General features: G+C 41.4%; 1 protein-coding gene across 19 annotated transcripts in view; it reads left to right on the top strand.

Annotated features, from left to right (window-relative positions):
- The window catches only part of SLC4A7 (solute carrier family 4 member 7), a 68,976-nt gene that overhangs the window by 43,135 nt on the left and 13,755 nt on the right, over nt 1-12,086 (top strand). For all 19 annotated transcript variants that reach the window (XM_083705558.1, XM_083705555.1, XM_083705561.1 and 16 more), the window contains 7 exons: nt 794-968; nt 4,079-4,212; nt 4,778-5,023; nt 6,763-6,868; nt 9,592-9,753; nt 11,021-11,134; nt 11,920-12,081. In XM_083705558.1, the coding sequence (XP_083561684.1) occupies nt 794-968; nt 4,079-4,212; nt 4,778-5,023; nt 6,763-6,868; nt 9,592-9,753; nt 11,021-11,134; nt 11,920-12,081 (1,099 nt within the window). The remainder of the gene's footprint in view (nt 1-793; nt 969-4,078; nt 4,213-4,777; nt 5,024-6,762; nt 6,869-9,591; nt 9,754-11,020; nt 11,135-11,919; nt 12,082-12,086) is intronic.

Here is a 12,086-nt window from a genome sequence, read left to right as displayed (position 1 = left end):
AGGGTTGGCAAGAGGCAACTGATGGTTTTAAAGATGTATGGGGGGAAAACTGAAGTGCAGAATTTTGAGTTCTTAGTGCAGTGTATGCACACTTCTGATATTACTGTCTTCTGTATATTTTTTTGCATTTCTTAATATTATTGTCAGCTGCCTTGATCATTTTCATAGCACTGCTAGGACATTTTGTAAAACCTTTAAGGAATAAATGCCAAACACTTTGAACTGAGACTAACGCAAATCTGAAATATTTGGTTCTGTTGTATCTACTCCCATCTGTTAAAGAGAGCATTAATGACCACTTTTGTGGGAAGTACAGACCATGCACATGGAGTTTTAATATATCCACAAAGCTGTGGGTTGCATCAAATTATGTAAAAGTATGTTTTGCTAAAAAAAAAATTAAGAGGGGTGGCTGGTCCATAAGAGCAAATGCAGGGAAACAGAAGTCCTACAGATTTTCAGCAGAAGTTAGATGTAAAATATCTTGATCGATGTTACATTCAGGTAGGGATACTGAATATTTTCCAAGCTTTTTTCAATGTCTAGCCCATTATACACAAATTATCTGCCAGCATTAAAAACAGACTATCAACTAAGTTTACTTTAGGTACTGAAAATGAGTAGATTAAAATGGTACATTTGCAGTTTGTAATTGTCAGTAGGTTTGGAGTATATGAAATAAGGCTACTTTGTGCTAAAAAAATCTGCACTGTCAGTCTTGTGTATCCCATAGTTTTAAGCATTCTGGAGTCCTTTAGTGTACAGTTTGACGAGTTTCATCTCACCTATTTAGGCTTTTTGGTGGTTTGATACTTGACATCAAAAGGAAAGCACCTTTTTTCTTGAGTGACTTCAAGGATGCATTAAGTCTGCAGTGCCTGGCCTCGATTCTTTTCCTATACTGTGCCTGTATGTCTCCTGTAATCACTTTTGGAGGGCTCCTTGGAGAAGCTACAGAAGGCAGAATAGTGAGTACAAAGAATGGTAGTAGCCAGGCGTTTAGATTTTCAGAGGCAAGTGACTGTGTTCATTTGTCTCCTTTATTCCTACCTTTATTTGAAGACCTTTAGCCACAGCATTTGATTAGCCTTGCCCCCTATTAAATGTTCCTCAAATATTAACTGGAAAACATGGATAAAAATGTGTGTATGAACAGGAGAAGACGCACAGTTAAGGTAAAAATTACTCTGTCTTGATGAATCGTTTCATGGATTGGAAAACAGCTTGCATTGTCTTTATTTTAAAGAGGCCTTAAACTGGCTGTGGAAAGGCTATGGATCACCTGCCTTTGGACCCACCTTGATTTTCTGCTCAAGGCTGATGTTTTGGATAGCTTGGTTGTTTTATTGGGTAGTAGACCATAAAAAGAATGCCTTTTTAAAAAAGGTTTTGGAAAGCGAAATGTAGAAATAAGTACTCTGAGCTATCCTAAATGTCGCACATGTGTGTGATAAAATCTAGATGGGCACTTTTGTTAGAGAAAACCGTTTCAGGGAGGAATTGTGTGGAGCAGAAAAGTGGTGAAAAGGTGCTTAACCTTGTCTCTGTCCACTACTCTTCGCTGCAACTATGCCCAACCAACTTCGCCACTTTCTCCCCCCTGGGTCCCAGATGCATTTCCCTGCCTGGTGGGGGCAGGTGGGGCACTATGGGGTTGCAGTGGAAAAGTAATGTAAAGGGAAAGGGTGAAACACCTTTCATCAGCCCTTCTCTACTCCAATCGTCATTCCTGAAGCTGCTTTCCTCTATAAGAATTTGTTGATGTTTAAATACATATATATGTGTGTAAAATGTTTGGTCTTCTTGAAAATAACTGCCCCACTTTATTTGCAGTTGTACAAATGAACTAAATTCTTAATTGTTTTTGACATTGAATTTTCTGTGACCTTAACCATCATGTTTTTACTGATGATGATTTAGAATGTATAGGCCATTATAACAGCTGATCTAATGGGGGTTAAAATTATATTTCATTGTAAATCTGCCTTCACAGTATAAATGTATGTAATTTTGAAATTTGTTTTTATATGTATTGAAAATGTCGGCATTGCTTTCTGTAACAGGCATTCACTTTTTCATACAGTACTAATGCTTCCCCTTTGTTAGACTTGACTTAGTTTTTTTTACATAACTTGAACATTTATATATATTTCTTCAACATTACTGTGGCCCTTTCAAAAACAAAACAAAAGGCTCCCTGCTGTATTTGCTTGTGGACAATCCACTTTTAGTAACATGGAATAATGAAGTGTAGTAACTGTTAGAAGAGGCTTATAGCATTGGCTCTGAAATACTAGTTAAGCATGTTCTCAAGCAGCTGGTTTAAAAATATGTACCTCCTGCATGTAAATTGAAAAATGCCTTCTTTCTTTTAGCTGTCTGGGATTGTTTGCTGCCTTCAGTTGCTTGGTGTGCATCAGTGAATATATTAAATTAGCTACTGCACACATGTGTTCAAGCACAGTAACTGACTTGTAAGGTACACACTTGTGTTCACACCACTTCCCCACATCTGCAGAGGCTGTCACTTCCACAGTGCTCCCCGCTGTTGCCATCCTGCCTAGAGAAACCAAGGTTAATGCATTGATCAACCCAAGACTAGGTTATGGTTAACATCTGAAGGATTAGATTGATCTTGTGCTACATTAAGTGGTAAACAATGAACTTTGCTGGTTGTGGGCCTGCTTTTTAATTTTCTTCTATAACTCATTCATAACAACAACAAAATGCATGTTCTCAGTTACCTTACCTTTATTCAATATACCATTCCATATATCATTTTCAGATGGTTCAGTTTTGAGCTATTTTGGCGTATCTCTCCTGTTGAGGTTTAGGTTCCCTTAACGTTAATAGCTTTTAGTGCACTCTGTAGCCCCCTTCAGATGTTTAAAGTTAGCATGTTTAGGAGAGATTGGGGTCACACACGTTAGCTAACAGTGGCTGATGCAGCAGCGCTGATGGGCTCCTGTTGCTCTCCCATGTTCCCAACACCATGGGGCACTGTTGCTTACCGGAAGGGGTTGGGGGAACTCTGTGATGCAGCAGGTGGCAGTGGAGATAATCTGATACTCCACCACTCATTGCCCCATGCTGAGCTCTCTACACCTTGCCCCTCCCCATCTTGGTAAGTGGGAGTGACTCATAGAGTTGGGAACCTGGGAGAGCAAGAGGGTCCACTCCTGCTGCTGCCAGCCAATGTGTTTGGTCCGCGGGGGCATAAAGTGCTCTAAAACAAACAAACAACAACAATTGTTATTATTTTATTATTTGTACCCTGCCCATCTGACTGGGTTGCCATCAACGCTAAGGAAACCCTCCCCATTGGCTGCTCCCCATTTAGCCACAAAAGGCCTAGGGCTAGTGTATTGTGTTTGCCCCATAATTACCTTAAATAGTTTTGAATACCTTGCAGTTAATTACGTAAAGGAAAAATAGTGTTGCCTCCCCCATGCAATTTTAGATTAGTTTGTCTTAAAGTACCAAAATTAATCTTGTCGTTTCCTGTAAATGGGTAACATCACAAAGCGTGCCGTATTGGAAAACTTGTATAGCCAGACAATTACAGTATGTTGTAATTGAGAAAATGCATTACCAGGTGGGATGATGACTTTCTTCTCCATTTATTTTTTGTGCTCATGTTTCCCCCTCATTTATGTTTAATCACCATTGCTGAGTTGCATTCATTCATTGTTGTGTCATGAGAGTTCGAATATAGTAGAGCACATCATATTCAATTTGGGTACAGGTTTGTTGCAACATTCTTTATACAGGAGAAGACCCTTTATTTATCCTTTTTCTCCCGAATTTGTGTGCTATATTTGTTGACATGTGCCTTTCTTCCTTAGCATGCCAAATGAGTAACTTATTCCCCTTGTTTTTGGATAGTTTTACTACGTTTAAGCACCTCGAATTCTGGCCATAATACTGCTAAGTGACATTTCTAGTTTAAAACTGTATTACAGCCGATAATGGTTATAATGCTTTCATCGTTCTTGCTGCTGTTTATAAATTAATGTGCATATAGCTGAATTGTTGAATCTTATGTTCTGGGAATCACATGTTTCTTTCCTCCCTTCAGAGTGCAATAGAATCTTTATTTGGAGCATCATTAACTGGGATTGCCTATTCACTATTTGCTGGGCAACCTCTGACAATATTGGGGAGCACTGGACCTGTCCTAGTATTTGAGAAAATATTATTTAAATTCTGCAAGTAAGTGAACTTTTATTCACAAGATATAGTTGCATACCATTGCATTTTTTTCTTGATTTTTTTAAATATGTTTGACGCTTGAAAGTGAAAGTAGGTACAAGGACACCTAGCAATGTTTACTTCTGAAATTAGATATCTGAATAGTAGCCAGAAACCATTATGCTATGTTCAGTGTTGCCGCATCAGAGGAATCTGAAGTTGACACTAAAGGCAGATAGAATGACCTTTCTGAGATCAGATGCTAAAGCCTTCTCACTAATTACAATTTTGATTCTTTAGACATGAAGTTATAAATGAACGACATTTTTCTCACCAAAACCTCAAGGTACAAGAATACACTTTAAAAGAGCACACAAAATTATAATAAAAACATGATAGCACAAATACAGCAAATAATACTGAAATAGTAAAAACAATAGTCTTGCGCCACCTTAAAGACTAACACATTCATTATGGCATAAGCATTAACAGATGGAGACAGATCCAAACCCAGGATATTGTCAAACTTGTGTCGCTTGTTGCATTATATTTAGTTTTACTGAATCCATATTTCTTCTTTCAATAGGGACTATGGACTTTCTTATCTCTCTCTACGAACCAGCATTGGTCTGTGGACAGCATTTTTATGCATATTGTTAGTGGCAACTGATGCAAGCAGCCTTGTGTGTTACATCACTCGATTTACTGAGGAGGCTTTTGCTGCTCTTATTTGCATAATATTCATATATGAAGCACTGGAAAAGCTTTTTCAATTGGGAGAAATGTATGAATTCAACAGGGACAATGACCTGAATAAATTGACATTGTATTCGTAAGTTTGGCTTTCTTAATAAAATACACTGTGCTGTACTAGATTAAACTGGTAGTTCATCTGCCTATTTGACATGAGTTACCGTATTTTTCGCACCATAGGACGCACCGGACAATAGGACGCACCTTGTTTTAGAGGGGGGAGAACAAGGGAAAAAAATTCTTCTGCTCTCTGCCCAGCGCCCCTTCAGCGAAGCGGCAGGAAGCGCTGCGCAGAGAGTGGGGGAATTTTCCCCCTTTTGTTTTCCCGCTCTAAAACAAGGTGCCGTTTAAGGTGCGTTCAGGCGGCTACCTTGGAAGCCTGGAGAGCGAGAGGGGTCGGTGCGCACCGACCCCTCTTGCTCTCCAGGCTTCAGGTTCCTTTCGACCTGCTCTTTGGGGCTGGCGGGGGAAGCCCACCACCAGCCCCAAAGAGCAGGTCAGGGAGCAGCGGCCATAGGCGCGCGTCACCTCTCCAGCCGGGAGAGGGTCACGGGGGGCTGCTTTAGCCCCGTGCGTGCTCTGCCGGCTGGAGAGGTGACGCTCGGCTATGGAGGCTCCTGCCATATGCGCGCGTCACCTCTCCCGGCTGGAGACGTGGGGCTGGGGCGGGGGAAGCCCTCCGCCAGCCTCCAAACCATGTCGGGAGACAGCGGGAGGGCGCGCTCTGGGAGCTTGCGGGGCTGGGGGAGGAGGAAGCCCTCCGCCAGCCTCCAAACCATGTCGGGAGACAGCGGGAGGGCGCGCTCTGGGAGCTTGCGGGGCTGGGGGAGGAGGAAGCCCTCCGCCAGCCTCCAAACCACTGTCTCCACCGCCTCTCCCGCTGTCTCCCGAGTTTGCGGGGCTGGCGATGGGGAGGAGCAGGCTTGTTCCCCCCCCCCCGCCAGCCTTCTAGCCAAGTCGGGAGACAGCGGGAAGGGCGCGCTGCGCCTCTCCCGCTGTCTCCCGAGTTTGCGGGGCTGGCGACGGGGAGGAGCAGGCTTCTCCCCCCCGCCAGCCTTCTAGCCAAGTCGGGGGGCAGCGGGAAGGGCGCGCTGCGCCTCTCCCGCTGTCCCCCGAGTTTGCGGGGCTATCGACGGGGAGGAGCAGGTTTCTCCCCCCGCCAGCCTTCTAACCAAGTCAGGGGACAGCGGGATGGTGGCGTTCCGCCTCCCCGCTGTCCCCCAAGCTTGTGGGGCTCTCCTGAAGCCTGGAGAGCGAGAGGGGTCGGTGCGCACCGACCCCTCTCGCTCTCCAGCTTCAGCGAAAGCCTGCATTCGCACCATAGGACGCACACACATTTCCCCCTCATTTTTGGAGGGGAAAAAGTGTGTCCTATGGTGCGAAAAATACGGTATTTCCTGGTGTTCTATTGTATACAGCAGAACATGGAAACAATGTTGTTTTCCATGCCTATATTCTCCCTCACTTTCCATTGGTTTTGAGGATCAAAAAGCATTTTATTTCTTAGGATAAGAAATAAAATTTCTTGCCATTCTTTAGCATCCATATCGTTTCCCTTTTCATTCTCTTTGGCTGCCTTTACATATTTTAACCATTGAAAAGAAAATGATATTTTCAGGATCAATCTAAGGCTACTTTGTTAAACCAATTTTGTTATTCTGTACTTCATACTTTTCAAGCATTCACCTTATATCATGATAAATTTTCATTTAATTGCCATTTTTTCCTGGTTTAATAATGTCAGGCTAGATATCGTAAATGTTTATAGCAGCAAGATGAAACACACTGATTGAAATACTGAAATTTTAAACTTGACAGATGTGTGTGTGCAGAGCCTCCAGACCCCACCAATGAAACAGTAGCGCAGTGGATGACAGCCAACAAATCTGTGGATACTATACCATGGTCTAACCTCACAGTTAAAGTGAGTATCTTGAGAGGTGCTGTAGAACTAGTCTAAATAGTCTGAAATAATTTGGCACACATGAGTCTTAATCCTTCACTCTCTATATTGTTGTACTGACTTGAGATCAGGGCTGCCAATTTAGATTCTGAACTGTCTGGCTTTTGAACAATTAATGAGTTAAACTCTTTCCCCACTTAAGCAGATGTCCAACAAATAATTAATCATTGATTGAACAGTAGGCAGGACATAAAACAATAATTGGTGTATTGGTTCCAAGGGAATGATTTCCTCTGCTGCTTCTCACTTTGTTTTCCTGTTTTGGGGGTAAGGATAGTTTTGTATATTTCAGAAATATAGTATCTTCCAGCTTCCGAAATTGCCAGTGAAAAGTCTGGAGTGGTAGGTGTCTGAGACCTGCTTTTGATCTTGCCATGAATAGAAGTTCCAGGCAGAGAAGGAAAATATTATTGAGATAAATAATGGAAATAAATTTGGGGTCTCTCATCATGTATCATGATCTTTCACTACTTAAAACTATTTTTAAAAACTCTTAAAGAATCCATTGGCTCCCCTTGTATGTGTTTTTATAAGTATAAAGGAGGTTATAGATGACAAGACGGGAAAAGGAACATTATATCATTAGATGTTTAGTGAAAAGCAAGTTGCTTCATCTGTTATAAAATCTTTGAGCTGAAAATTAATCATGGATGATATTTTGTTGAATCCAGTTAGCTAGCTTGCTCTTTGCAGCAGTCTCAACCTAGTTTCTTACATAATGCAAAAATATGTAGAGTATATAAAATGAAAATGTTCCTGACAGTTCCCCATTTCTGAAACATAAAGATGCTTTAAGTTGAGTTTTTTGTTCAAATACAGTCCAGTTTACTGCTTTGTAGACATGATGAAGCCATAACACTTGATATTTGGGTTGTACGTTGGATTCAGCTGAGCCTCGAGCCAAACTGGAGACATATTTGGAGGACCATGGGCCCTGGATGAGTTGGATATAAACAGTCACAGATTGCTTTGAGTCAGCTTGGATGGCCCAGGCTGTCAGAGGGGAGGGCATCAGGCAGCAAGGAGAGGCAGGCAGGGTGGAAAAACAGCAAGAAAAGGCCAAGATGTACCGTATTTTTCGCTCTATAACACGCACCTGACCATAACACGCACATCGTTTTTAGAGGAGGAAAACAAGGGAAAAAACATTCTGAATGAAACAGTGGATGTATCATTTTTGTGCTTCATGCTGTGGCCACAGACATGTGATCTGATGGTGAATTTGGGGTGACCCAATGCAAAAATCCTGAGAATCCCTGTGCATCCATGGTTTGTAACCACGTTTTTGCACCATTGCAGCCCCAGGCAACAGTGGGTGCGTGATTTTGGGGGGGCAGGCTGTAGCCATGGACATGCTATGTGCTCTGATGGTGAATTTGGGCTGACCCAATGCAAAGATCCTGAGGATCCATGTGGATCCATGCTTTTTAACCACGTTTTTGCACCATTGCAGCCCCAGGCAACAGTGGGTGCGTGATTTTTGGGGGGCAGGCTGTAGCCATGGACATGCTATGTGATCTGATGGTGAATTTGGGGTGACCTAATGCAAAGATCCTGAGGATCCATGTAGATCCATGCTTTTTAACCACGTTTTTGCACCATTGCAGCCCCAGGCAACAGTGGGTGCGTGATTTTGGGGGGGCAGGCTGTAGCCATGGACATGCTATGTGATCTGATGGTGAATTTGGGCTGACCCAATGCAAAGATCCTGAGGATCCATGTGGATCCATGCTTTTTAACCACATTTTTGCACCATTGCAGCCCCAGGCAACAGTGGGTGCGTGATTTTGGGGGGGCAGGCTGTAGCCATGGACATGCTATGTGATCTGATGGTGAATTTGGGGTAACCCAATGCAAAGATCCTGAGGATCCATGTGGATCCATGCTTTTTAACCACATTTTAAGTGGGGAGGGAAGGAAAAACACAGAACGGACAAGGAGCACAGAGGGGTGTGCAGAGAAGCAGCTGGCTAAGAATGCAGGAGAGGGGTATAACTGGGAGGGAGGAAAGGAAGGCAAAAGTTTTCCCTCACCTACCCACCCAAGCCAGCCAGCTCGCACGAGCTCTCTCTCTCTCTCTCTCTCTCCCTCCTGCATGTTTCCCCCTCTGCTTGTCTGGAGGGGAGGGGCTTTCCCTGCTCTTTGTTCCGTTTGAGCAAACACAGCAAGGAAACAGAGATGGGTGGGCAGTAAGACCCTGAGGCAGAATGCAGGAAAGCAGCCACTTCCTCTTTTCAGCTTTCCCTTCTAGGAGACGCGCGATTTTTGCCTGCTTTTTTTTTGCCTCCCCTCGCACCATTTGGCTCCAGGGACCACACATTCGCTCTATAACACGCACAGACATTTCCCCTTCCTTTTTAGAAGAAAAAATCTGCGTGTTATAGAAGGAAAAATACGGTACCTAATAACAGGTAGCTGCCTCTTCCTGGAAGAAGGTAGGCTCAACACTATGGCTCCTATAGGAAAGCACTTGCAAAGTGGCACTGCACAGGATCAGATCCTCTTGCTTACCAGTTGCCAGGGCTGGCACTGCCATTAGGCCAGGTGATGCCTAATGGTCTGTATTCCCTCAGAGTTTGGATCTGTTGATTCCTCTACACATTTAAAGAGGGCAGGTGCAAGTTTAATCGCAGATGTGAACAGTTCTACATCTAATTTGCATTTCTGCATGGCTTGATTTACAGCAATGTACAGATCTTCACGGCGTGTTTGTTGGATCAGCCTGCGGCCACCATGGTCCATATTTCCCAGATGTTCTTTTTTGGTCCGTCATACTGTTCTTTACAACGTTTTTCCTTTCCTCTTTCCTCAAGCAGTTCAAGACCAAACGCTATTTCCCCACTAAGGTAATTGTGGTAGCATTTATTCATTTTGAGGGCTTAATGGCTCATTTGTGCATGTTAGATGAGAGACTAACCCATTTGAGTAAGTATCCCCTATTGTGTATAGAACTGAAAAGTTCAGGATCACCCATGTAAATGTGTTATATGGGACAAGCTTGTGGCAGCAACTATTGTAAGGACTGATGAGGATGCAGTGTTCTTTAATTAATTGTTCCAGAGTTTTGCTTTGGAGAGGAGTTGAATTAACCATACTTATCATTGGTTAAAGCTATTTCAACCCATAGTTAATTGTTCTAATTGAGTAAAAAACTCTACAGTTTCAACACTATCACCAGCTCTTAGATTCTTAATAGCCAAGCTTTGCATTTGTAATATGCAATACAAAACGGCAATACCATTTAAATTGGTAATTATTAAAAGATTGATCAGTGATACAAACATAAGAGGCAAAGCAACTTTTTGGCTTTGTGGCACAGTCACACACCCAATGCAGTTAAATTAGATACTAACTGGATTTTTTAAATTAATTGTGTTTTGGGTGAGCATAAAAGATACTCAAATGCTAAAATAATCCTGATCAGATAAAACCACAATCATCGTGCTATCTTAAGCAGATTATCTTAGAATAAATAGTAGCAAAGGCATCCAAAAAATGTAAAAGTCCCACCCTGCTTAGTGTTAACTGTTCCTAAATATAGGCATGCATTAACAATAAAGTGATTCAGTGTTTTATCTTCTGTGCTGATACAAGGAAGATTTTACGTTATTCCTTTTGCTGCACATGTATGTCCTTTTGAAACTGGTGACGCTGAGTATGCTTTATTATATATTGCTCATTTCTGCAGAAATCTGATTGAAATTGTTAGATGAAAGGAGGTATTAAATGATCTAACTGGATATTTTGTTTCTGTAAATAATAGATATCTGAGTTGTTATTTTTTGTTTGCAACAACACAGAATTAATTGCAAGGAGACTAAGATTAGGAAAATGTTGATTTAAGGTTTTAAATTTTGGTCCTGGAACATCATAAATCTGATTGTTCATCCGGAAGAAATCTCTTCTTGAAGATAATGAGATTCCCATTTAACTTACTTTCAACTTTTAGAGTAAGTTTATATGCTGCTAGGTTTCAGTAAGTATACATCTCAATAATTTGTATTAAACTACTTCCGAATGATTAATTATTTGACAATCCCTCTCACTGTGGCAAATAGCATTAATTTGCATTTTTTTAAAAAAACAGCAACCCAGTATATTCTTTCTTTTTAGGTGCGGTCTACAATAAGCGATTTTGCTGTATTTTTGACAATAGTGATCATGGTTCTCATTGATTATCTTGTTGGAGTTCCTTCTCCTAAACTTCATGTGCCTGAAAAATTTGAAGTAAGTATAATAATAATAATGCTGAATCTGAAATGGAATTCTTTAAATACTGCTAACTTTTCACTAGGAATCAACTCTATTTATGGTAGTTTTTTAATGAGAGCTCAACCTATTATACTAGCACTGTTTAGAAGCTATATTGAATGAAGCGTATATTGTGACAGAACTGGAATTGACAGATTTGATTTAGGTTTTAGGCTCATGCACTTGAAATTTGTATTTTCTTCCACTGTGCTTAGATATGCACAATGATTAGTGCTATGGTAATCAGTTTTGTGTTTTTGTATTTTTATCTTTAGTTCTCATTTTGTTAATTTGGGGAACAGGTCTCATTGAATGCAGTAGGGCTCTCATCTTGAGTAAATGCTCATTAGCTCACACACTTTTTTGGTATTCTACATCCCAGTAGTGTGACTTCATGCAAAACGGTCCTACTCCCGCTTTGTTACAGCACAGTCCTGTGAGTTTTTGTGTTAGGGTAAACATGCACAGGATTGAACTGTTACTAAACTTTGATAGTTTATTATCCTGAATAGAAGGACATTAGGTGGCTTCTGAAGTAGAAAGGTCCTGTCAGTGCAGGACCATGCCACAATTTAATAATTAAAACTCAAATGTTACACAGTACTACTTGTTTTTAAAAATCTTTAACTAATCTTTTAAATTTTGAATTTTTGGGAAATGTTAGCAAAAAGTATGCATGCCAACTTCGAAATTAACATACTTGTCTAATAAATAAGGAAGAAGTACTTAGTCCTTTTGTTACCTCTGTTTTTCCCCCCAAGCCCACACGAAGTGATCGGGGATGGCTCATAGATCCGCTAGGACCTAATCCTTGGTGGACACTTGTAATAGCTGCAGTTCCTGCTTTACTCTGCACCATTCTTATTTTTATGGACCAGCAAATTACAGCAGTTATCATAAACAGGAAAGAACATAAACTCAAGGTGAA

The sequence above is a fragment of the Podarcis gaigeae genome (genome assembly GCF_964106915.1).
Source record: "Podarcis gaigeae genome assembly, chromosome: 12".
Lineage (NCBI taxonomy): Eukaryota > Metazoa > Chordata > Lepidosauria > Squamata > Lacertidae > Podarcis > Podarcis gaigeae.
Note: the sequence above shows the minus strand (reverse complement) of the source record. Positions and strands in the feature narration are given on the sequence as shown.